We start from the raw sequence: 26,066 nt of genomic DNA, 5'->3' as shown, positions 1-26,066 counted from the left end.
ACTGCTGAGCAGCCTGGCCATGGCTCCAGCCGCACCCCCTCCCCACTCAGGGACCTGTAGCCCCACCCCTGCAGCCATCCAATCCTCTGGATGATTTCTTCATTCTTAGAGCTCCGGCCCCCGGTCTTTTCCCTGCATCTGGGCTAAGCTGGTGATTTCAAGATGGCTAGGACTGAGACCTTCCAGTCTGTCTTCCTCGACAGATCTGGCTCTGATACAGCTGGCCTTTGACCTTGGTCAGACAGCCACAGGTCACAGCGCGAGGAGATGTTAGGAGTTGTAGGGCTGATAACAGGTAGGAAGCTTGAGGCAGACTTTCTTGAAAAAGCAGGTGCTTGAGTTAGGCTGTGATGCCTCACTAGGAGCTCACGAACAGGTGGGGGAGACGGGAAGGGTATTCTGCACCGAGGCAACAGTGTGAGCAAAGGCCAGGAAGCAGTTAGCTCTTGAGTGATGTTGGAGTTGGGTGGCACTCGAGTTGGAGAATCAGCCATGCTCTCACAGCTCCATGATGTATTCTTAGCTTGCAGTCGGTCACGTGAGCACTTACACCACAACCGTGGCCCACTGCTGGCAGCAGGGGTTTTTCTCTCCAACACGGGGTAGTCACCAGCACACCCTGATTGTCACACGGCTTCCATTCACAACACCCCGTGCCCATGAAGAGCTCAGGACCCACTGTGCTGAATATAAATCAGACCTGGGCACCTGATGAAAATGCGGTGGGGAGACAGGGACCCTGAGAACTGGGGACTGAGACCAGGTACCTTCTCCCTAAGGGCTCACCGCACCCCAGTCTCTATCTGCCATTCTGTGTCCTAGAAAGAAACCAGGAGCTTGAGGCAAAGTGCTCAATCCCTGGCAGCATTCTGGGCCAAGACTAGAGATAGCAACGCCTTGGCCCCAATGTCTTCTGCAGTAATGCCATTTTCCACGGAGGCCAAGATCAAAGGTCTCAGCAAAAGCATTCTAGCACCCCAGACCTCTCCTCCAGCCCCACACAGTGCCTGTTTATCCTAGACCTGGCTTCATTGATGCGGCTGTTCATCTTTTCATTTACCCATCTGCGAATGCCGAGATCCCTGGCTCTCTGGGAGGGATCTGATCTGGAAGGATGCACAGAGATGGACCCGAAACAAAGCTCACACACAGGCTCCGAAACTTCCTTCTGTAAGCAAGGCTATCTGTCTGGAATGCCCGCAGAGGAATGCCTGCGGAGGAATGCCCGCGGAGTGCCTGACCTGCAGCAGGTGCTCGGTGATGCCAGAGTGGGAGATGAGTGGGTCAGCATGATCGGTACTCAGCATCCCTTGCCACGGGCAGCTAAGACCGTGGACTCTGGTGTGTCTGATCAGGATTAAGATACTTCATTGTTTCGGGTGAAGGAGTAGGAGATGGCTCAGGGGTTAAGAGCACTTGATGCTCGAGCATGGGAACCGAGTTCCAATATCCAGAACCCACATTAAAAAGCTGAGTGTGGCTGCGCACACTCTTGGAACCTCAGCAGTGGCTGTGGCAAGTGGGGACAGAAGGTTCCTGTGGCTTCCCGACCTCCAGCCCGGCTCCAAGTTCAGTGAGAAACCCTGCACCAAAGATGGAGATGATAGAGCAGGTCACCTAATGTCTTCCTCGTGTACACACCACATACATACCACTCACATACACTCCCACACACATACACACACACCAGCACCACCACAAAGATGCCTCACTTCCTTAAACAAAGGAAGTCCTTCTCTTTGCCTGATGCCTATATCTATAAAGCAATGACAATAGCCGTGTTACTTGCTAGGGCCAGTGTTCAAAGCATTGACAGTGGCGAGGGCTAGAACAACACTTAGAACTTACGATCATGTAAGTGTCAAAATAAACCCATGAAGCCCCTCCTGCTTTTGCTTCCTGTGTGTCCTCCATCCCTCAAAACAAGCATCCGTAGGAACTATGACTCTCCCATTTCCCCCCCAAAAATGGAAACTGAGGCTCAGAAAGGGGATTCGGCAACAAGCAGACGGCGGGCGTTCCTCCAGCACCAGCTTTCCAGCTGCCAAACCCTCTGCGACAACTGTCACCGCAGTGTCCGCAGCCTTCTCCAGCAGATAGACTTTTCATGATGCCTGGTCATAATGGGCCAGCATGATGACTGACACTAATGGGGTAAACAGAGCCTTCACAAATCCCAGCAGCGCCCCCACTTTTGTCATTTGCCTGCATCCTCTGATTTTCCCTTTGAGGCCACAAGGGGAAGTGTACTTTCTGCTCCACACCAAGAGAGATGGCATGACTTGCCCAGAGTCCCACCGCATCAGTGATACTGGCTCCCACTCCCGCTCTTGCCCGTGGCTGCTCCGGGTGCTGCTCTTCCTTCTGCTCCTTTCGGAGGCATAGGAGACTCTTCCAGGAAGATGTGACCTCCGTGATGCAAATAGCTTCCTGGTGGAATGTGTGTCGGGTGTCCTCCAGGTCAATCCCAGTGGCCCCCACCTGTCAGAGCATCCCCTGTACCTCCCTCAGTCCTCGTCCCTGGCCACAGCCTGTTGCCAGCTTCAGGAGCTTCCTTCCAGGCCTGTTGGCTCAGTGCTCTACCTCGTGACTCTCCCTTTCATGCCTATTGGTCAGTGGTGGCTGTGTTGGGAAGGGGAATGGCATTTGGCATTTGTCTTCGGATAGGCATATCATCAACTCTTCCTCTCAAAAAATGTCTCCAAAGTCGCTTCTCCCATGCAGAAGACGTTTTAATTACCCCAGCTGCCATTATCGGTGTCAGCCAGCTTCGAGCCATTTCCAGATAACCCTGTGCTAATCAGCCCCAGCTGAGCCCCTGGTGCATGGTATGTGTAGGTAAGAGCCTGGAGGTGGAAAAAAAAAGAGAGAGAGAGAGAATTATAATAAATTAATAGATAAGCAATCACAATTAATGCCACTTCCCGGCAATAACAGTTACATCATGGGAAAGATATTTTCATCTGTCGTTCCTTTAGGCCATGTTTTCCGAGCATCGGCTTCTTCCCATTCAGACCCATGGGGTGCTAATGAATTAGTCTATTATGTTATGCTGAATGTTTCTAAAAGGTCCCCAGTCGACACTGAATTCAGTGTGTCAACATTTGGCATCGGAAATGCAACTTTTTGCCAAGCTGCAAAGTTGCCCACAGTTCACCGTGTTGAGCACTTAGGGTCTTGGCCCAGGGCAGTTTGAACAAAAAAACAGTAACAGGAGCTGGAAAAAGAGGCCTCTTCACCAGCTCCTCACTGTCACTGCCCTCTTGTCATAGGGATGGGGGTACTCAGCATCGCTAGCCCTCGGAGGCTTTGCAGGAAAGCCCAGACCAGAGAATGGTGTGAATGGCAGCCTTGCCGCCCAGGAGAACCTGCTATGATTTCAATTTAGAACATCCCTGACCAGCTCAGCTCCTGCCTTGCTATTTTCTAGGAGGCGGGGTTAGCTGCTAGAAACAGGTCTTCACGGTCATACCCAACCCCTGGTTCTAGCCTTTCTTTCTGCTTTCGGGTGTACCATGGTGTGAACAGTTGTTGAAAGACACTCCCACCTCTGTGACGTCGACTGCTTTTCCGTCCATTCCCCCTGACTGCGATGGGATGGAGCTGTCTGAAACCATGAGTTGAAATAAACCTTTCTTCCCTCGATTTTGTCACTGCTATAGAAAGAAAAAAAAAAAGCAACTAGCAAGCCCTCCCCAGCTGTGTCTGTCTTGTCAGATCAGACGCTGCTGCTAGGGACTGGAGAAGGCAGCTTCAGTAGCACACAAGCCTCCCTACCAACGCAGAAACACCATCCTTCACACTGAATTCGGTCGGCTTCGGGGCCCAGGGGTGGGTAAACTGAGTCAGATGCCCTGGGAAGGCTACTGTGTTAGCATCTGCCACATCTTAGACAGAGGCTGAGCCCTATGTCAAGAAGGGTGAAGATGGCAGCCATCCTGGTTGGGTCCCGGCAGCTCTGCTCCGGCCCCAAACTTGCATACACTACTGCAAGGCAAAATCTGCCTAGCTCTCCAGACCTTTCTGGAAAGATCTCTAAGACCTGGATCTTGAAGCAAATATCCATTGGAGCTCATCTTCCTTCCCAGTCAATTCACCAAGCTACACCCACTTACCTCCTCACAGAGAGCTTCCTCCGAAGGGGAGGTAAATATTTAAACACCCAGGAAGTTACTAGCCAGGCTGATGGTTCTTCCCACAACGGGAATCAAAATGCCCATAGAGCCAGATCACAACTGTTGCTGCCTGCGAGGGTAAACACCTGAAAATCCCAGCATCAGAGCTGGATCTCTGATAGACCTTGTGCGTATGTAAAGAAACAATCAGGGGAGGCTTCTAGGAACGGTGATGCTTGTGTGAGTCTAAGAGAGCAGCTTACAGCCACTGTGAGCTCCGTGTGTCCGGTGACTGGGGTATCTACAACATGTCTGACTTAGGACGAGAAGCTAGGGTAGGTAGGACAAGGCAGAGGTAGTTCAGTCTTCATGGAGTGAAAACTGGGGATGGGTATAGGAAAACAGGATACAGGGGTAGTTTCTGATCTATGCTAAGGAGTTCGTACTTTTTCTTTTGTTCTTGCTGAGTGGGTATGTGACAGAATGCCATAGTCTGTGTGAGCCACAAACAACAAGACTTTTTCTAGCTCACAGTTCTGTGAACTGGGAAGTCCAGGAACATGGTGCTGGCCTCCGGAGAGAACCTTTAGGCTTCATCATAGTATCCATGTGACTTATTGGACATGGGACCAGGAACTTGGCCTTTAGAAGCAAGCCTTCCTCTCCCATGTAACCTCTGGAAGTGTTGCTAAGGGCAGAGACATTGTGACTTAATTGCCTTTTCTGCAAGTCACCCCCCCCCCCAACTCAGGGCTCTTTCCTCACCTATAAAATGAGAAAGGAAGTTGCTGTGGAAGCTAAACCGGTGTGATGGTCCCCATAGCCACTCCCCCCTGAGGTCAGTACCATTCAGACACTCTCTGGCCACTTTAGTGTGAACTCCCTTCCCTTCAGCCTAGTGCTCTTACCCAGCGTCCTCCCCATCGTAAACACTGACCTGGAAGAGGGACCACAGAGTGAGTTGTTCCGTGATGGTCATAGCATTCACGGGGGATGGCTTCAGGACCTCCTTGGATAGTAACTTCCATAGGTGCCCATCCTAGTCAGGGTTTCTGTTGCTGCCGTGAAACACCCTGGCCAAAAGCGACTTGGGGAGAAACTTACCCTTCCACATCCAGCCCAACGAGGAAAGAAGTCATGGCAAGGACTCAAACAGGGCGGGAACCTCGGAGTGCTACTTACTGGCTTGTTCTCACGATGTGCTCCGCCTGCTTTGTTATACACCCCCGGACTACCTGCCAAAGGGCGGCCCCACTTGCTGTGAGCTGGGTCCTCCCACATCAGTCGTTAATCCTGACAATGCCCCATAGCGTTACCTACGGCCAGTCTTAGGGAGGCATTTTCTCAATTGTGGTTCTTTCTTCTCAGATAATTCTAGCTTGTGTCAAGTTGACATCAAACTAGCCAGCACAATACTCAAGCCTCTTGTATACAATTGCATTGTATTTACGTATTACTAATACAGGCTCTTATCTCCCTTAAGTTAACTCCAGATAGCTTACAGTACCCGGTGGGATGTAAATGCTGTGTACTGCATGATTTTGTTAGGGAGTTGTGGGGAGAAAGAAAGTCTTCGTGTTCAGTATAGATGGGCAATTAAAATAAATTACACACACACACACACACACACACACACAGAGTTGGTTGAATTCATAGATGCACAGCCTTAGAAGGCTGGCCGTATTTTTTTGGGCATGTTAAGATGAGACTTTCTTGCCTGGACTCCAAGCCCTCCTCTTCTCTGCGAAGGGGACATGACTGCACACAGAGCCTTCCAGAAAGGGTCCACCTGGGAATGCAGGAAGGGCAGGAGTTTAGCACCAAGAAGGAGCGTCTCAGAGCCCACAGGATGCCCAAGCACTGCACGAGATCTACTCTATGGGCTCCAGCCTGTGCCCCTTTTATTATCTAAGGTTGGCACTAGGGTAGGGGTGGAGGTGGGGGTGGGCTTCAGGTTCAAGATAGAAGGCGGCTCAGTGAAGATAAGTGGGAAGGTACAGAAAAAGGACTCGGTTTCCCCAGTCCTGGCTTGCAGCCAGCCAAACGTTGTCCACGTTGTTTATTTTTGAAAATCAAAACAGCAGTCTGAAGTGTAGATCTGAACGCATTTCTAAGTCTGGAGGGAACAGTCCTGTGGTGAAGCTGGGTATTTGAGGGATGGGGCGAGTAGCAGGGCCTTAAGGGGGAAGGGGCATAGAGTGGAACAGCCGGGTTCCATACAAACTAGATTAATCTGCAAGGCAATAAAACCTCAGCCGTAGGGATGACCTTTTGCGCTGGACACAAATCTCATGTTAAGCAGAAGTTTGGGCATTAACAGCAGTTCCCGACCCAGCGGAGTTAAGAAGCCCCCAGTGATCCGGAAGCAGCCATTCCCTGTATTGAAAGCACATAATGTTTCTCTTGTGTCTCCTTGAGTTTGGAGGCATTTTGAACCTGCGGTGCTCGGCTCGGCTCCTGCGAAGGCTAACTACCCCCTCCATACGCTATCTTCTCTGCTAAAGGGCAGCTGGCTATTTCCACTGCCTTACCTCTTGGCTCCTTGCCTCACCAACCCATTGGCCTGTGCTGGGGTTGCAAAAGAGGCCAGGGCTGGTTGGGCTTTAATATCCTGTTCTCCTGGGCTGTCAGCCAAGGCCTGCCCATCTACCAGGCTGCATGGGACCTGACCATGGAGAGTCCTCTAGACGACTATCCTAGGAGGCAGCGTGAAAAGGCCCTGCCTGGGACTTCCCCAAGAGTCAGGGAAGAAGGTAGTGGATTTCTTTGGTCCCCATTTGGACCCCTCCGTGAAAGGGAAAAAAATACTCTGGTCTTTCTGCCTCCTTCAGTGTTACTTGAAGATGCCCAGACCCAGCACCCTTCATCCTCCCAAAGTGGGAGGGTTCTTCTGGGTCCTATAAAGTGACCCCCATTTTGTAGATGAAGAAACAGGGTGACGACTCCCATAGTCAGCATGTAAGGGTCAGTATCAGGACATCCAAGGGGTGGACTATGCTCAGTCACTCAGTGGGTACTCCAGCCAACTTCCATTCAGAGGGCTCTATGGGGAGCCACAGCTCAGGCCCAGGGGTGCCCAGGTCCAGAGGGTGAGGGAGGGGGATGGGGCCAGCCCTTAACCTCATCAGGTGCGCGCTCTCTCTCTCTCTCTCTCTCTCTCTCTCTCTCTCTCTCTCTCTCATCTCTATGCTCTAGACCTGGAACCTTACCGCTACTCGGGGGTGAACCTGACGGGGTTCCGCATCCTCAACGTCGACAACCCCCATGTCTCAGCCATTGTGGAGAAGTGGTCCATGGAGCGGCTCCAGGCGGCTCCCCGGGCAGAATCTGGCCTGCTGGATGGAGTCATGATGGTAGAGTGGGCAGACGGGTGAATGGACCCAGGGGCTCTTCTCTCTTCCTCCCTCCCTTCCTTTCTCTCTCCCTCCCTCCCTCCCTCCCTCCTTTCTCTTCCTGCTTTCCTTTTTTCCTTCCCTCCTTCCTTCCATCTCCCTATGCAACACGTCTTTTTGTAAGATCTACCATATATCAGTTAGAGCCCCGGGGACAACCATCCCACCCCAAGGGCCACCTCTGATGGAGCCAGTGGATTACATAGAAAAGAGCTAAAGACTATGGGGACTTAGGGTGTGACTGGCAGGTGTGGGACTGAGGAGACAAAGGAGTAGGAAGTGGGTGGAATTAGGTAACAGGTTGGGCAGAGGGTCTAGAGAGAGCCTGAGCTGCAGAAAAGAGTATGGCGCTGGGGTCGCCATAGACTCATAGGACCACTGAGGTAAAAGGACAGGGCTCCCTCTGGGCCTGCGGACCTGCCCCCTCCCAGGACACTGTGAGCCTGTAGTGGGAGAGGGGCAGGTGGGGCAGGAGCCGAGGTGCAGCAGCCTCAGCCCTCAGGCAGGCCTGTGCCCTCTGCAGACCGATGCGGCCCTGCTCTACGATGCTGTCCACATCGTGTCGGTGTGCTACCAGCGAGCTCCGCAGATGACCGTGAACTCCCTGCAGTGCCACCGGCACAAGGCCTGGCGCTTCGGCGGCCGCTTCATGAACTTCATCAAGGAGGTGAGTCCGATGCTCTCCCGGCATGCCCCCTGTGGCTGGGGAGGAGCAGAGAGCTGGAGTGCCCAGGTGTGGCAGTCAGAGCGAAGTGGTTTTTGTTAAACACAGACTCCAGCAGGTCGCTTCACATTTCCGAGCCTCAGTTTCCCCAGTCTCACAGGGGACTGGGAAGCCTGGGAGAGCAAAGGATCCTTTCTCAACAGTGTCCTTGCTGCTGTCACTCTGGATGCAGGGTCTGTGGCTCCCATTTATAGACAGATACACTCAATCCGGGCCTTGGATGCCAGTGCATTGCAGCTGGCTGAGTGGCTTGGTGGGATGACCACCTCTCCGATCCTCAGTTCACGATTGTTGGGAAGACAGTAACACACAGGGTCTGACCAGCATCTCGTCTCGGTTCCTAGCAAGACAAGGCTAAAAGGATGAGCTCTAGGCAGGGCTATCCTGGGCTAAAGTGAGTGGGTGAGTGGACCATGACCAACACCAAGGGGCTCAGGTGGAGCCCTCTAGGAAGGTTCAGATTCTCTCTCTCTCTCTCTCTCTCTCTCTCTGTATGTGCGTATGCATGTGTGTGCATGCACATGTGCATGCATGCATGTGAGTGTATGTATGTGTTCAGAGACTAGAACAGAAAGAAGCAAGCTAATTTCTTGGAGTTCTTTCATCTCCTGACAGCCGTGGGCCCAGGGTTGATCTCAGAGCTGTGCCCTCCCCTGAGATAGCAGGTGTCACAGCCCTGATTTTTCAGTCACCGTCATCTGTAGTCACTCTAAGTTCCTTTCGGATAATGGGTTCCAGTCAGAGGGTCTGCAGCCCACACTGCTTTAGGGACCCCACCCTTTCATCCCTTGCCCCTTGGAAAGCACAAGGCTCAGCCATGAATGCCAAAGGGGAGCAGATTCCCCACTGCCCAGCCTAGAAAGAGAAGTCCCATTCCCCTCCTGGAGCTCTCCTCCCCAGGCTGGGACGGACACTCCTTCTGTTCTCCATAGGGCCCTGGGGGACAGCCAAGAGTAGCCAGGAAATGCTCATGGTCTGTAGCTGGCCACTTCCAGAACCCAGGTACCCTGCAGAGCCCAGTCTTCCCTTTGTCCACTTCCAAGTTGCCCATCTCCCTGTCTGACTGCGTGACAGTAAATCATTTTAAAGACTTGGCATTTCAGAGAGGAGCTGGAAAATACCAGGCCGGAGTTCAGAGCGTGTGAAGCATCTTTCATTTAGCGAGGCCTGAGCGGCTGCTAGAGGGGGCGGGTGGGCAGGGAAATGTCACGGGGAGGAGCTGCCCATGGCTCCCTGCCCTGCCCCTGCCCACCCGCCCACAGACAGGCCGCACCTGCTGGCATTTAATTCCTCTGGCACTGACAGGGAGGAAGGCCTCTTCTGTCTGAGCAAGGCTGCTGGAGACACCTGCTGAGATTTCCCTGGGGGCCAGCAGATAGCCAGAGGGTGTGGGCTGCCACAGAGAGATGGAAGCCAGAGGGATGGGAGAGCCAGCCTGAGGGAAGCCCAGCCTCCCTGTGAAGTCATAAACAGAGCAGTTCACCTTCTCTGATGTGGTTTTTAATCTCTGTCCCCTTGGCTCCCAGCTTCCCAGGCTTTCGTGTGTGTGTGTGTGTGTGTGTGTGTGTGTGTGTGTGTGTGTGTGTGTAAAATCATATGGAGACCAGAGGTAGATGTCAGGTATCTTCCACTATAACTCTCTACCTTGGTTGGTTTTTTGAGCCTGGCTCTCACTGAACCTGGCATTCACTGTTTAGGTGGGCTAGTTGACCAGTGAGCCCTGAGATCCACTCACCTCCACCCCACCCACACCCAGGGCTGGGTTCCTGATGCCTGCAAGCACACCTGGCATTTTTATGTGGGCATTAAGGATCCGACTCAATACCTCATGCTTCCGTATCAGGCATTTTACTAACTGAACTATCTCCTTGGTGCCTCGGTTCATCTTTGAATCTAGTATTCTCATCTGGGAAACAGAGACAATGATGAGCCCACTTTGCAGGGTCACAGTGGAAGTTCAGTGGGCTCCCTAAGGGTGGGACTGTAACTCTCTGCTCTACGCTCCCTCACTGAACCTGGCTGTGGCCAAAGTTCTTCTCTTCCTCCTTTGAGGACCAGCTACATTTCCAGGAGACCCTGAGGCTCCAGAACCCACAAAGGAAGTGTGATAACCCGTAACACTTGTCATGATCATACATGATCATACACACAGGCCTGGTACTGGGCACTTCACCCACCTCTTTAAGGACCTGCACATCAGTGGGTTGTTAGATAGATTGAGCCTCTTTTGTTCTGTGACCTTCTGGGGCTCCAGGATGTTGCTTCTGAGTTAGGACACCTTTTGTCCATCTGCTCTTTTGGGGGTGTGCAGAGAAGGGCTTGAGACAGAACCTCACCACCAGTTCACAATCCTCCTACCTCTAACCCAGCTATCATCTGCCATTATTTGTATAAGTCTATAGGGACTCTGAGCTGCCCAAGAACGGGGAGACTTTCTAAGTCTTTAGGTGGGATCCAAAGCTAAGATTCTGGGCCTGGAAACTTGAGAAGTGGTCATTTGGTGGGTGCCGATGTCCATTCCAGAGAGAGGCTAGGAGCCCAACTCAGAATAGAGGCTGAACAGGAACCCAACCAGCACTCGGCCAGATTACCAGAACTCAGACCTCCTGCTGTGCACACCTCTCCTGGATACCTAATTCCTCCCCTCCACTCACTCCTCTGACAGAGGATCCCCCACTGGCTGTTTCCCTCCTATTTCCCAGGACCCCAGGACAGAGGGTGGGTCCTCATCTCCCAGATGCAGAAATCTAACTGTAAAATATCCACCAACATCAGCCCCAAGGAGAACCCCAAGGGGTCCAAACCAAGTGGTGAGGCCCTGGGACCAGGGGTCTAACTTGGCTCTGCCTATTGTGTAGTCCAAGCTTTGGGGCTCCCAATACCTTCTCCCTTCAGGCCTGTTTGCCCATCTGTAACATGGGAATCATGATCCTCACTGGGCCAACTCTCAAGGCTGCCGGGGAAGTTGAGTGACACCAACTATGGGGTCGTGTCTTATGGCGTCATCTCTCTGGCTAGGGCCGTGACTCCACTCATGAAGGGCTGGCTACTTAAGTATGAGAATCAAAGCTGAAGTCCCCAGCACCCACCTATAAATCTGGAACAGTGGAGATCTGTAATTCCACTGCTGGGAAGGCAGACAGATGGGTCCATAGGACTCCCCATAGACAGGTGGGAATAGCTGTGGGTTCAAATACAGGCTGTGGTCAGACTGGCCCACCCTGGCCTAGAAGATAGTCTGCAATAAGTTACACGTGCCTCTCTTTGTGTTCATGACAACAGAATGGCAGAAGTTTCCATTTATCCAGGCCTGCATTAGGCCACGCTCTCCTCTCTGCTTTCCCTGGCTTATTTCACACTCATATTTTGAAAAGATGGATACCACAACTAATTCCATTCTATAGCCAAGGAAACTAAGGCAGAGAGTGTTCTAGGTCACAGGTAGTGGAGTTGAACCCAGAGTTCTCAGCTGTGGGGTGAATCTGTGGCAGCAGGTTGAGGGACTTTGTAAACAGAGCCTGCTGGGCCTGTGGGCATTCCTATCTCTTGGTGGGTCTTACGTGCTCCAGCTCCGCTCACCTGCCTCCCTGGCCCTCTCTGGGGATCTGACACGGGCTCCCCCTTCCCAGGGCTTCGAGGCGGGGGCTCATTTGAGCGCATCCGAGATCGATGTTGTACACGAGAAGGTGCAGATGTAGAGCTGGCTAAAGAGCGTAATAGAATTTATGGAAATCGCTGGCTCGCACCACAGCCCGAGCAATGATGGAGGTGATTATTAATTAATCATGGTCTTGGGGGAACAGTATCAGTGCAAGGAGTAATTAAAATGAAGCATTGTACAGTTGTACCGAATGATGATTTATGAGCCCGAGGAATTGCCGCTCTGCCCTCTCCCCTCCGCAGGCTCAATGGGAAGGATTAACTGGACGGATTGTTTTCAACAAAACCAGTGGCTTGCGGACTGATTTTGATCTGGACATCATCAGCCTGAAGGAGGATGGCCTGGAGAAGGTGTGTAGGCGCTGGAGGAGGCTCAGCAGAGGACCAGGGATGTTGGGAGTGCCTCCCACCAACTCCTAGCAGAACAGTGGATCCACTGCAGGCATCCCCTTGAGATTCAACCAAGCCAGCATGGCCTCTGCAGGGCTGGGGGCTAGAGAAGACCCGAAGGGCCTGTTACACTTGAGTGTACCGAGTTCAGTGCCCTAGATAGAACAGACACCTGTGCCATGACTCTATGAGCTAGGCCTGTCAGGGAAACACAATCAAAGACTTACAGCACAAGCTGACTGTCTCTAAGAACCTACAGGGTTGCGTCAACAATAAGGACAAATATGTTCTTAAGTTAAAGCTTCTAGCCTCCACAGATAGCCTGGCTTGGGGTAGTAAGCTCACAGTTCCTGGAGGCAGCTAGGCAGATATGGTGAGATTGCTTGTCTGGGAAGCTGAGAAAATCCTTACCTCAAAGAGATGTTAGGATCTTTGGGATCTGCTCCCCTTCCACTGATTCCAGCTTCTCAGACCACTGATTCCAGCGTTTGGTACAAGAAAGCAATCCTGTCTGGACTTGGGGCCTTTCATCTGGCCAACATAGACATGTTCTACTGAAGCCATCCCAGGTCTGCCCTGCCGATGGCTCCCCAATTCCAAGTCAGTACGCTGCAGCCCTTCATTGAGGCCTTTTAGACACTGAGAGTTTCTTTAGCTGGCCTCCCCGCCCAGCACAGTCTCTTCTGCTCCCTGAAATGCCCTACAGTTAACTCATGTTCCCGTCCTCCAAAACTTCTGAGTGTGACCCCCCCCCCATCCCGGGTGCCCTGGCTGTAAGAGTGCCCCCAGGCATGGACCTGGTTCAACATGGCCTCAAGTAGAACATACACACCTCCACGGCTCCCTGATTCTTTCCTGAATCCTCCCACTCAATGTTCAGGGAGGGGTAGCCAGGAATCCTAACTGTCCATCCACAGCTACTTCATGCCGTGTGTGGCATTAATTCCCAAGGTCGGGGTCTGAGGCCTCTGTTCCTGAGATCCTGAGATCACCCAAGAGCCACTGTTCCAGCCCCAGGTATACTCCACAAGTTCCCATCAGTCTTTGTTTAAGGTCCCCAGTGCTAGAGAACAGTCTCCCTCGTGGGCAGCGGCACAGCTGACATGGCGCTCACAGGTGGCTTGTCCTAACTTGGCTTCCTCAGCCACTCAGCTCTAGGGACAGCATCAGGTTCTAGGGGTAGTAGATAGATGGCACATGTGCCATCGCTTTCCGCTCCTGTGCCTGTGGCAGGCATCAGTAATTGATCACCGGAGCACTCTTTCATCTGAGCCCACCCTAACAGCATCTATCTCCCAACAGCCCTCCAGGCAGCTGCTACAAATTGACCGTAGCTAATACTCAAGAAAAACTCTATTATCCCTGGATGGAGGTTAGCCTGCAGGGTGCCCACCAGAGGCTCCCGGTCATAGCCACCTGGGCCTGTGAGCAGACAGCCTCTTTACTCCCATCCTTTCATTCCCGTTACGCCTGGCATCTATTGGGGCTTCAAAGAGTTTGCCGGCCTAAAGCTCCCTGCTGCTCACCCGCCTCTGGACAGATGTTTGTCGAGTGCCTCCTGCCCCTAGCCCTCTTGCTCGGCACCCAACCCTCTGCTCAACATCTCCGCGCTGAACCTGGCCCACTTTAGAGAAGAGCCTCTCCAGTCCCTTCTGCCTGTCAAGTCTCCTTGTGGCCCCAGCAGTCCACGCACGCTGAACCCCTGCCGCAGCCACAGCCTCTCATTGCCCCGTTCTGTTTGCTAAGCTAGGTCAGAGCTGATCCAGCTAGCTCCAGCCGGTGGCTTTGGGAGGATTAAGGCAGAATTACCCAAGCATAATTACGTATCTTCCCGCTATCTGTTGTGCACAGCTCTCTGAGTGGGATGTTTGCTCTTGGCCTCTCTGTTTAATTGATTAGGCTTTCTGAGTACCCCCAACTGGGCCAAGGACAGAGTGGGGCGTGCTGATGCCTTCCCTGAGAGAGGAGCCAAGATGAGGCCCAGCTGGGCAGTTTGCTCAGAATGCACCTGCAAGAGGCCCGGGGCTTTAGAATGACTTATAAAAAATGTATTGCATTTATTTATTCATTGTGTGTGCATGTATGAAATCACGCCACTATGCACCTGTGAGGACCAGAAGACAACTTGCAGGAGTCAGCTCCCTTCTTCTCCCATGGGTCCTAGGGATCGAACTCAGGTCATCCGGCTTAGCAGCAAGTGCCTTTATCTGCCGAGCCTTCTCTTCACTCTGGGAGGACATTTAAACCCTGCTTCTCCTTCCTTGACTTTAGCCTCTGACTTGATATTGTGAGGATGCTGTAAGGTGTTTCCCATGGTGGCTGGGTGTATTTTAGAGAAGAGACCACAAAGACAAGTGCCTCCAACCTTAGTGTAGTTCATAGGACTTACATCGTCACCCCAAACAGCTTCCAAGGCTGGCCTGCTGCCTGTTCACCCACAGTTCTTCCTTCCCCTTGGTCCACACATGTGGAGCACTTCCCCCTCATCCCAATGGGAGCGTCACCTTCATTCCAGGGTGAGCTGGGCTTTGAAGGTGTCTCCCCTGGAACAGACCCACTGAGTAGCAGCTGTGTGCCCAGTGTCTTGTCAGGAGGTGGCTCAGCCTAGCCCGGGACCCCTGGCCCTTTTATCCCTGCTGGGTATTTTCTGCAGCATCCTCCCAGCTCCCTGCAGCTCCTCTGCATTTCTCCCTCAGCTGAGACTTTGTCAGCAAGAGGAGGAGGAAAAAATTCACACCTTGAAGTCTCCTTAGACGAGGGAGGGCAGCAGGGTTGTCATCAGAATCGTTCACTCAGAACACACAGTTGCGGTGATAGCAGTGTTGGCTGCAATGACTGGAAGCAGATGGCTTTGTTGACGTGGAGAAAAAGACTCAGCACCTGCCTTTTGTCTGTCTGTCCATCCAGGTTGGGGTGTGGAGTCCAGCTGACGGTCTCAACATCACTGAGGTTGCCAAAGGCCGAGGTCCTAATGTCACCGACTCTCTGACCAACAGGTCGCTCATTGTCACCACTGTGCTGGTAAGAACCTCAGGCCCTGCTGACCTAAGAGACCCCTCCATCCCCCACCTGTCACATCTTGGGTACCCCTTAGGAGGCTCCCAGGAGACAGTGGCAAAGTGGGTCACAAGAAAGTAGAAACTTCTAGGAAGGTTCAGAAAGCTTGAGAGGGAGGTTGGAACCCAGGAGCTCTCCCCATCCCCCAAGAGAAACCTGTGCTTGCTGTCTCACCCACCGGCACAGCAGAGTCCCCACTTTGTTAGTAGAACCACGAAAGAGCGACTGCTCAACACGACTCTCCCACTCCAAGTCCCAAGGCCAAGTACCTTCCTTTAAGATCCTCCAGCTGCGGCAGGTGCTAGGACAGGAGCCTGTACACACCCGCACTGCACAAGGTTTATAGATCCCAAGAGCTGGAGGCTGTGACTTCTCCCCTTGAAGAGAACCACATCCCATCCCCTGTTTGTGATGAGTCGGGGGGTCTCATCTTTTAGATGTGGATAGCTCCTACCTGCCTCCCCAGCTGAGGCAGTTTAGCGATGTGTCTTCTCCACGCCTTCCGTTTTTCTCCTGCCCTTGCTCTCTGGATCCACTTCAACCAGAAAGTAGCTCATGGACTCTCCCAGGCTCCCTGCACTTTGCAGCTGGCAGCTACCGCCCTCCCCTTACTGACTGGTGCTGTGCCCATTCTTCATGTGCGACTGCCCCCTGGGAGGCTGCAAAGACAAACAGAGGCTCAGAGCAGACCCTCACCATGTCACAGAGTCACTGCTCTTAGGGACAGTTCCCCACTTACCGCAGGGCTACCCTAGGAGCAGGGATCCTCACCACAACCAAGCAGAAACTGCCGCCTTTGAGAACAATTCTGGCCCAAGTCAACCTTTTAGAATATAGTAACCGAATCTGTAAGACCCGTACCTGGATACCTGGGCTTGTTCCTCTACACGAAAGCAAAGTGGGCCCGTTAGGATTAGGGGAGCCTTCCATGGGTGAGGCCTGGACCCACATACTGGGAGCTTTCCGTGGTGCTTGGCTGGAGGTGGCTTCCCCGACATCCCCCACTGAGGCGGTTCAGCCAGGTCAAACCAGACCAGCCTCCCCTCTAGTGTCATGGTGTCTACCAAGCATGTATTCGGTAGCTGGGTGGTTGGTGGGCACCATGAAAGAGTTAGGGAAGCAATTACAAAATATCCCCCATTCTTCCAGGAATCTCGAGGACACTGGAGCACTGTATATGTTGAGGGGAATGTTAGCCAATGGGTCTCAGCTCCAGCCCCCAGGGTCATAGTCCTAAGAGATCCCCTTAAAGCCCATAGAGATTGAATGGGTCTTGTGGACAGGTTGCTGATAGAGCCACAGGAATAGAGCCAGGAAGGTGGCATCCCACCTTTGGCTGGGGTGGGGGGTGGGAGATGGGTGCTAATGAAAACCCCGGGTGTCTTCCAAATAATCACATTCCCTTCTAGTCTTTAGGGATCCACTTTTTATTAAGGAGAAAAGTACTAAAGCCGTAGGTCAAAGCTGTAAGCAACAGGAACAGAAGCAAAGCGAATGGAAAAGATAAATGATAAAAATAAACAAAAAGCACCCAGGTTCCGGGAGACTGATGAGCAATTAAAGGAATATGGATGCGGATAAAAATAGGAAGATAAAGGGCAGCAAAAGGAGAGCTAAGTAGAAAGGTTGAGGGGGGATAATGAAGGTAAGGGGAGAGATAAAAAGGGAAGATATTAAGAAAGGCGAAAAATTAAATAATTCACAATGCTGGCTAGACAAGGTAAAAAATGCTCAAGAAAAAAAAAAAAACGTCCAAAAGCAAAGGGATGAGAGTGTGGCAGCGCTAAAATATAAAAGGGTAAAAATAAAATAATAAAAAGGTGGTAAAAGATTAAAAGCAGAATTGCATGAAATGTGAGATATAAATAAAACACTTTTTGCAAGGCGAGATTAAAACGAGGTGAGAGAAATATGATTTAAGAGAGGCAGAGGAGAGATGATTACAGGAGCCGAGGGGGTGCAGCCACGAAACAAGACTCCAAACGGGGAGCGCGCACAGAGGACTCCCCAACAGGATGCAAAACACAGCCTCCTTGAAAGGCCACTGGGTCACATCTCACTGAAATGGCAGCTGCCCTGTTCAAGGGTGTGGAACTGGCTGGGACTTGGTGGTACACGCACTCAGGAGGCAGAGGCAGGTGCATCTGGTTCAAGGCCATCTTGTTCTACATATGAGTTCCAGGACAGCCGCCCACTGCCCACTCCCCACCCATACCCCAACTTCCAAAAGAGCATATTCTACAAAGGCACAGGTTTGTTTTTTGTTTTTTTTTTAAGAACTGAATCAGGCAAACAAACCATTGACCTGTCAATCTTCACCATAGTGGCGCTGGACCCCAACCTGCTGGGCTCACTGTATCACCAAAGGTCCCACCCCCAGAACTGGCTGGCTCCCAGGAACCCCAGGAGGATGTGGGGCAAGATAAGTCCCTCTTAAGTCTTGGCTTATAGCCCGGACACAGCTCCATCTGTCCTGCTGCCCCTCAGCTTCATATCAGCTGGGTAGAAATGGCCCAACTGCTCTTTGGCACCCGTAGGAACGGGATGAGCAGTAGCTAAGAGCACAGACTTTGAGGTTGCATCCTGGCCTCTGTTGATGTAATGTGTGGGCCTGAGACATGACTTTCCTGCTTGATACCTGTGGCCTGTCTGATAAGGAATACATGGGAGCGATCACCACCTACTTCCTGGAGTTGAGAGGGTGGATGTCGATAAACTCATGGTGGGGTGAGAACAGTTATTGTAATGGATTGCTGTGGATCCGGGACCCAGTGAGCTCAGGTTGGTCACACACTAACTATGTATGGCCGCTGTCAGAGCCCTGAACTTCAACAAAGACCGAGCACAGCCGGAGTGGCGATTCCTGGCATTGGGGCACAAGTGTTACAAACTTCCAGTCCTCCCTGGAACATTTTTCAAGCCCAGTGAGCTCTCCTGGGCCTCCCTCCCATCCCCCACTGCCCCATACTCTGCTATATACTTTTAAGATTATATAATCTTGTCACCTCCACCCAGGACCTTCCCAGAGCTCTGGCCTCTCAGAGAGACATAACATTCCAGGTTGGCTCCTATGTCCTCCCCTCCCTTGGGCACAGTCTGAGCTCCTGACCCTAGGATCAGGCTAATCACCTATCCCTGGGACAGCTACACAAGTCATAGGGAGTGACTCAGCCCGGCGCTGGCTGAGCTGTCCTGACTGAAAACTCAGCACCTTGTTTGGTTTGCCTGTGCACAGGGCCTGCACCTCCTGCTGAGAGCACAGGCTTGCCTTGGCGTTGTCAAGGCAACCACATTTGAGTGATAGGCAGGTACAGGATCGGAACATCAAACTGTTCTGCCCCAGGGAACCAGGGCCTGGAGGTGAGAACCCTGATGAGAAGGGCGGCTCTCTTCCTGGGATGTGCTAGACCACAGCAGCCTGTGTGAGTTCACCAATCCCATCTTCCACTCTCACTATGCTAAACCTCTGGGGTTAGGTAATCCAGGTGCCTTCCCTGAACAGATCAATGGACAGGAGCCTGACTGCGCCCTCTGGCCGCTCAGAGTACTGGGCAGATCCCCATTCTAAAGCTGGAAGCCTACCCCACCACCCTCCGTGCAGGCCCAACCTCTCTTCTGGCTCTGCTGTTCACAGTCTCATGAAAAATTCATGTACCCAAACCTCCGCTCACACCAAGAAAGCTCACGCCATGTGCTCCTGGGGCCCTGCTTTTGAAGGTTCCAGGTCTTTCCGCTGTGGATGTGACTGGAAATCGGGGTGCGTGTGGGCGGATGTGAATTCTTGGGATGTGTCACAAATGGCCTCTGGATACACACCGCTACAGCGTGCACACTGTGACCCACATCAATGCAGCTGCTAAGCAAGCTGACCCCCAGAACCTAGTAGCAGAAGGGGAAAGCCAAGGCCAGAACGTGGGTCAGGGGCCATTCTGGATCCACCCACTAGAGACATGTGACTCTGAATGCCCTGTCTTGTTCAGTGCTGCAACAGCCAAGGCCTCAGGTCTAGGTTCTTGGTCTGTGTGTCTAAGCAGGGTCAGACGGGCAGCATACAGAAATATGTGGGCCATTTTACCAGTCTGCATACATGTGCACAGGTACATGGACTTGAGGAGACATAGCCTAAGTCAGGGCACTCCAGGGCCCAGCTATGGGGTGGCTAATCTCTGAACCCTTCTCTTCTGGGGATTGCCCGCTCCCCACCTCCTCTTTCAACCTTCTGGCCCTGTGTCTGGCAGAAGCTTAGCTCTAGGTCTGGTTTTTCTATTGCTAAGTGATTGGTAGCGAGCCCAGATGGAGAACCTTGTGACAGAAAGTGAGGAAAGGTTATTTTTCTGGACCCCTGTTTTCAGTAACTTGTTGAGGAGAAATATTACCCCTGGTCCCACGGCTCTTCTCCCGGAGCAATAGGAGAGCGTGAAGTTATGAAATTGAGGGCACCTTCACTGAGCAATCGATTAGCAGCTGAGGGAGCCGGTGAACTGGCTGTCTGGACATTTCCAGTAATAAATTGTGAAATAGTCCATGAATAAGTAGTCTCGGAGTTGAGAATTACCCCCTAGGAAATGTTGCTGGGCTGGAGACGCATTACTAAGGCGAGCACCATTTTAATGCCCTGGGCTTCAGCTGTTAAATATGTATGCCATCCGCAAAGCACTTCCCGAAATTAATGGCATTTTGCAGCTGCTCCGAAGGCAGCGTATTTAGATGGAGATGTATAGATTCTGGGGCTGTGGTGGCTTCACAAATGAAGTGCTAATTTTAGAGGCGAAGGCCAAGAAGAGGCGTGGAGGGGGCGGGTCATGAAGGAAGCAGTCTTAGGGGCTTTTCCCAAAAGATTCCCTCCACTTCCCCTGGTTGCCACGATCGTTACCATCATTACCGTTTGGTGACATTGGGTGTGGTCTCTACGCGGGAAAGGTCACTGACGTAACAGGCCAGTTTGCACACAGGAAGAAGGAGTGTGTATAAATAGTAATAATAAGAACAATATAGTAATACTGGCAGCTGACACTTGCCAGGCACTGAGGGCTTCTCCCTGGTGGGTTCATCTTTCCCCTACTCCTGTTAGGATAGGTCTATCGAAATCTCCTTTTTACATCAGGGAGTGGGCATCTCTCCCTGTCTGGGCAATTTCCGTGAGAAGGATGATCCCTTCCCTCTAATTCTTTCCCTAAACTAAATAAGGTCAGGGCCACCAGGGTCAGTGGTGCAGCTTGGCTACGGCACAAGAGCATCCATCAAAGGGGTCAGTGGATTGACAGCCCACCCAAGCCCCGTGCCCAGGGTGCCGGGGCAGTATTACCTGGGGAAAGTTTAATGTTCCCTTAACCTCCATTCAGCCTGACCTAGGCCCCCATGGGCTTCCCTTCCCTTGCTGAGCTGCTTGCCTGGCTCCTACCTGCAGGTAGCATCAGAGGCCCTGAGGTCTAGGGAAGGACTAACCCAAAGGTCCACGTTCCCGTGTGATTTGACGGGAAAACATTGTCCTCAGAGTTCCCAGACAGTCAGGAACCCTTGAGAGATGCAGACACTCTCTGCCTCTTTCTCAGAAGTCCCTGAAGGACTCCTGAAAGCTTGGGTAGACCCATGTCATAAGGTGGGGTGGCACAATGGGAGAGACCAGGGCAGAGCAACAGCCCACCTGCCACAGCAGGAGCCTGGATTAGGCACTGATGGACCCAACAATGGTCACCAGAGGCTTCCTCTTCCCACTCTTTCCCCGGGAGTCAGGGGGTCAAGAAAAGTGCCCTTCCAGTGGGGAAAACAATGAAACACCCCTCTAAGTAAGTCCTTGTGTTATTGGGAGCATGTGTTCTATCAGTGAATGGCTCTCAGGGAGGAGTAGAGGCATTTAGACGGTGGGTGTGGGGGAAGGTGGCTAGCAGGCCAGGGAAAAGGATGGGTCAGGACTGAGGTCCAAGAGACCCAAGCAGGTGAAGGTTATAGCAGCTCTCAGCCTGAGTTCAGGACCTGCAGGAGCAGGTGAAGTCAGGAGGGTCTGAGCCTAGGGGACAGACAGGAAAGGAGCTGGGTGAAGGAGGGTGCTGATTGTCTGTGTCTATCAGAAATTGAACTCCTCTGGACTATTTATTGTCAAATGCTGTGTGGCTTTGGGTTATGTAGTTACCTTCTCTGAGTCTTTTTCTTCATGTATCAAATGGGAATTTGACCATCTATTTTGCATGCTAGTAAGACTTAAACAAAATAGATAGGCGCGCATCGAAAGTGATGCCTGGTACACAGTAGTAATTCAACAAATGTGGAGTTTGCAGATGGGGCGGGGATTTGGCTCCACAGGGAGTTGTGGGTGGAGGTGGGTGCTTAAGGCCCACAGAATCATGGACTCGTATGTTTTCCTGGGTTCTGGGGCATCTGGATCTTGCCACATCTGAGCATCTCTGACTGGATGCTGTCAGTTCAGTCCTCCCTATGGGCTTCCTGCCTCTCCCCATAGTTTTACATTTGTGGTGTAGCCCAGGGCTGTGCGTCTCAAGAGTCAGACAATGCTAAGCCTTACTCTCTGACTTCCACTGGCTTCCCATCCTGACACAGGACAGGCATGCCTGCACCCACAAACTGCCTTCCTGGGGACCAACTGACCCCTGGGAGAGGCACAGCCTCTTGCTGTAATACGCTGTTACCACAGTCAGTGTTGGCTCACTGCCAGGTCCTGACTTGGGGTGCTGAGGGGACCTTGGGAACAGAACAGTGTTGGGAGGAGTGTCTGGTCTGGAACAGGTCAGGAAGGCACCATAGTAGATAAAGGGCTCGCCCACAGCTCCTGCTTCAGTGGGTCCAGTGCATTCCTCAGAGATTCTAAGGTCAGGCTGGTGCTGGCCTGGGATACAGCCCAGCAGAAACCCAGCTATGGAATCAGGTAGCTCCTGCCCCGCCACTTCATAGCTCTGGGGTCACTGGCACCTAAGTCGGTCAGCACCAGCCCTGTCCTCTTGTGCTGGGACTGTCCCTACAGGTGCCATCGCAAGACACCCAGCTGGATTACAGAAAATAGATTTGCCCTCTCCCTGGTTCAAGCAGTGTTTTCGGCAAAAGAAAACTCTGGAGCCTGCAGCTGTCGGCAAAGTACTTTGTGGGGCCAGCAGGAGGCCCGAGTGTTAGCCCTAGGAGCGCAGAAAACGCCAATGTGGTGGCTTGTGCTTGAAATCCTAGGGAGGCAGAGACAGGAGGATCTCTGGGGCTCTGCGGCTAGCCAGTCTGGCTTACTCAGTGGGCTCCAGGCCATTGAGAGACCCTGTCACGAAACCAGGTGTATGATGGTCTGTGATAGCCATTCCACCCCACTGAAGCAAAGTGAACTTCAAGTGGTTAATTCAGATTATGTGCATACATGTAATTTTCTTTTCAAAGGGATTTTTCTTTTTTTATATAGGGCCTCACTGTTGTCATCCTTCCAGGCCTGGAACTCTGTGTAGACTAAGCTGGCTTCAAACTCACAGAGATCCTCCTGTCTCTGTCTCCAGAGTGCTAAGATTAAAGGCACAAATCACCCTATCTGGCCAGGGAGAAATATTTAAAGCTATTTTCTACATTTAATGCATGTTAGTTTTATTATTATTAAGATGGAAGCAATAAAAAACATGAATGATACTGAACAACAACACCCAAGTTTGACCTCTGGCCTTCACATGTAATTGCACACATATGTACATGTACCCCCCACACACAAATGTACCTAGTGAATATGTGTGTGCATGTGAGTGTGTATGTGTGATGTACAAGAGCCTAGGCCAGAGCTGAGGTACATAGCTGTAATTTCAGCATCTGGGAGGTGGAGGCAGGAAGATCAGAGGTTCTAGGTCATCCTTAGTGACTTAGAGATGTCAAGGTCAGCCTGAGCTACAGCACCTATGCCCACCCCAACCACTTAGCCTAGCATCCTGTCTCCCTTCTGTCCACACAGGAGGAGCCCTTTGTCATGTTCCGCAAGTCCGATAGGACCCTTTATGGCAATGACCGGTTTGAGGGCTACTGCATCGACTTGCTGAAGGAGCTGGCGCATATCCTGGGCTTCTCCTACGAGATCCGGCTGGTGGAAGACGGCAAGTACGGGGCGCAGGACGACAAGGGCCAGTGGAACGGCATGGTCAAGGAGCTCATTGACCACGTAAGCCAGGGCTTGGGCGTGGAGGCTGGGATAAGGACAGGGTGGGACGTTCTAGTGACGTGCCATTTGAACCTCTGGGCATCCCAGCCAGTGAGGGCCTAAGGACTAGGGAGATGGAGGTGAAGGTTGTATTCTTGCGGACTGATCAAGATCCACAAGAAGTGTGCCCAGCTCTGCTGGACCTGCCTGGCCTAGGCTGTCCACCTCCAAACATCCCCACTACATGCACAGATCGGCTCCTCTGATGCTGGGTCTTCCTGAGGCATCTTTGGTGAGGTTGCTATGGAGAGAACTCTTGCATCTTCTCGGCCTTTTGGTTCTTGAAAGATGTCTCAGCCCTGGGATTGAGGAGCCTGAACAAACATACTCTCCAGCTCAGGGACATGAAAACAGATCTGTCACTCCTAGTCACTGTGGGTTCATTGGTGAGGCAGATGGCTCAAGAAGTGGGCTTTGGTTTGAAATGAAGGGGTGGGTAAGACATCACTGGGCAACACCAAGAACCTTGCACCCTGCCTGGGACAGGGAAAACCTGGAGAGTAAGGAGCCATGCATGCAGGGTGAAGGGAGAGAAGCCCATGGGAGGAGCCTGGGTTTGTAGAAAATAAGGAAAAAGACAAGAATTTGTAGGCCAAGAGAGGAATTGGGGCCCTTAGCTATGGGCGCAGACACAAGTCACCCAGCTTCTGAGCAGCTTCCTTCTGGGTGAAATGTGAAGGTCACCCATCTCCCATCACCACCGGGAGTACTGGGACAGTGATGCAGAGCCACGGGTACCTGTGTGATGCAAACAGCAAACACACCCTCCCTCTTGAAGTCCAGGCTCAGACCAGCAGGTCTGAGGGTCAAAAGCCAGCTTTTAGTTTTAGCATATGTATGACCTAGGAAGTTCTTCAGTACACACACAGACACACACACACACACACACACACACCAGCTCTGTATCGTCCTTTTCACTACAGGAGTAGTTAGCAACTACCAAAGCCTCTAAAGAAGGTATGGGAACCAGGTACTGTTTGCCAGGCTCACAGGGCACAGATGAAATATCCCCCCATCTTCCGTCTCAGCGTCCTCAGCAGTACAGAAACGCTGCGTGCAGTTAAAAGTGGTGAGGACCAGGTCTGCCCTGGATGGCCTAGGCCTGCTCCCTCCTGTCCTTAGAATAGCCCACTGAGGCAGTTACAGAGACTGAGGCAGAAACAGCAGAAAGATTGGAACCAGGTCTCAGATATCAAGTGGTGGGCTGGATTCAAAGCCGGGGAGTCTTTAAAGGCTATGTGCCTAAGTGGCCCTGGGCTTTGATCTCCCTAGAGAGACCACGCTGGCCCAGAGCCAGGGCGGAAGCACATTCATGGCTGACACAGTCTTCAAGGCCCCATAATCCCAGTCACTGCTGTGCGTCTCCAGGTGGAGGCAGCTGTACCAGCCTTTGACAGATGTCCTGCCCCACCACCCCGGATGTTAGAGAGGTGCTGTGTGGAGACCTCAGAGTCAAGCGGTGGGGATGAAAGTTGAACCCTAAGAGTCAGGGAGAGTATGACGCGGTGGACCTATGCCCCGGCCTGCAAACATGGCCTGTATGGATGCCTGGTGAGAGGGGGCAACGTTGAAGAGCCTGTACTGATGCTGCCACTCGATAGCTGGGTGTCCCTGGACAGTCTAAATGTGTCTGTCCCCTCACCTGTAAAGGGGGGTGACACGCACGGAACTTGCCTCCCAGGGGTGCTCTGAGGACTCCGTTAGCAGGTGTGCTTGGTGTAGTTGGCGGAGCATCAGGCCGTGATGTCATTGCTTTTATTTTTATCCTCCCAGTTGTTCCGTGGAGACTGAGGAGGGAGTTGTTCAGGACTCGTTTTGTGTCCCCAAGCTCCAGTTTCCTGCCTCCACAGTGAGAAAGATGATAACTGTCTCCACTTTCCCCTGCCTACTGCGAGGCTACAAAGAGACAACGGATGGGAAGGGGTTTCTGAGCTACAGGCTTCCATGTAAATGGGGAGCTGTGTTGTCACTGTTATTAGTAATAACTGTAATTATTATGGAAATGAGCCAGCAGGACCGGATGCGCCTCCTCCTACCCGCTCTCCCAAGCCTTGTAAGTTGGACTTTGGAGCCTGGCATTTGCAGACGGAATGGGAATGGGGAGGATGGAGCTCCTGTGAGACGGATGGCCAAGCCCACATGTAGGAGGGGAGGGATAGTCAGTCCTGCCACCACAAACTTTGAAGAGCTGACTTCCTAGCGGGACATGATGAGGAGGGCCAGCAGCAAGCAGCCCCTCGGTGCCCCTCTGCTGGGGAACCACAGGGAACCTCATCCATAGCCTCTGTGCTGCTGGGCAGTGCTTTGGAGGCCTGGTACCCATCAAGGCCAGCCTGGATGGGACATGCGGGAGACCTTGTTAAACCCGATTCTCTACAATTGATGAGCCTGTTAATCCTAGCTTGGTGCCATTTTTAATAACATCATAACCATTTATTAGTGTCGTCAGATAATTAGTCTTCTCACTAGCTCATAGAGAGCGTGGTAAAGACTCGGCAATATTATTACTTCCTTATTAGGGATCCGAATGGAGGCGTAAAGATGATGGATTCCCACCTCTG

General features: G+C 52.2%; 1 protein-coding gene across 1 annotated transcript in view; it reads left to right on the top strand.

Moving 5' to 3' along the window:
- The window catches only part of Grik3 (glutamate ionotropic receptor kainate type subunit 3), a 224,765-nt gene that overhangs the window by 158,154 nt on the left and 40,545 nt on the right, over positions 1-26,066 (top strand). The window contains exons 6-10 of the mRNA XM_005353258.2: positions 7,296-7,468; positions 8,031-8,174; positions 12,135-12,242; positions 15,189-15,302; positions 23,263-23,466. Of these exons, the coding sequence (XP_005353315.1) occupies positions 7,296-7,468; positions 8,031-8,174; positions 12,135-12,242; positions 15,189-15,302; positions 23,263-23,466 (743 nt within the window). The remainder of the gene's footprint in view (positions 1-7,295; positions 7,469-8,030; positions 8,175-12,134; positions 12,243-15,188; positions 15,303-23,262; positions 23,467-26,066) is intronic.

This window comes from Microtus ochrogaster, chromosome 10 (genome assembly GCF_000317375.1).
Source record: "Microtus ochrogaster isolate Prairie Vole_2 chromosome 10, MicOch1.0, whole genome shotgun sequence".
NCBI classification, from domain to species: domain Eukaryota; kingdom Metazoa; phylum Chordata; class Mammalia; order Rodentia; family Cricetidae; genus Microtus; species Microtus ochrogaster.
The sequence above is the reverse complement of the archived record's forward strand: the minus strand, read 5'-3'. Positions and strand labels throughout refer to the sequence as shown.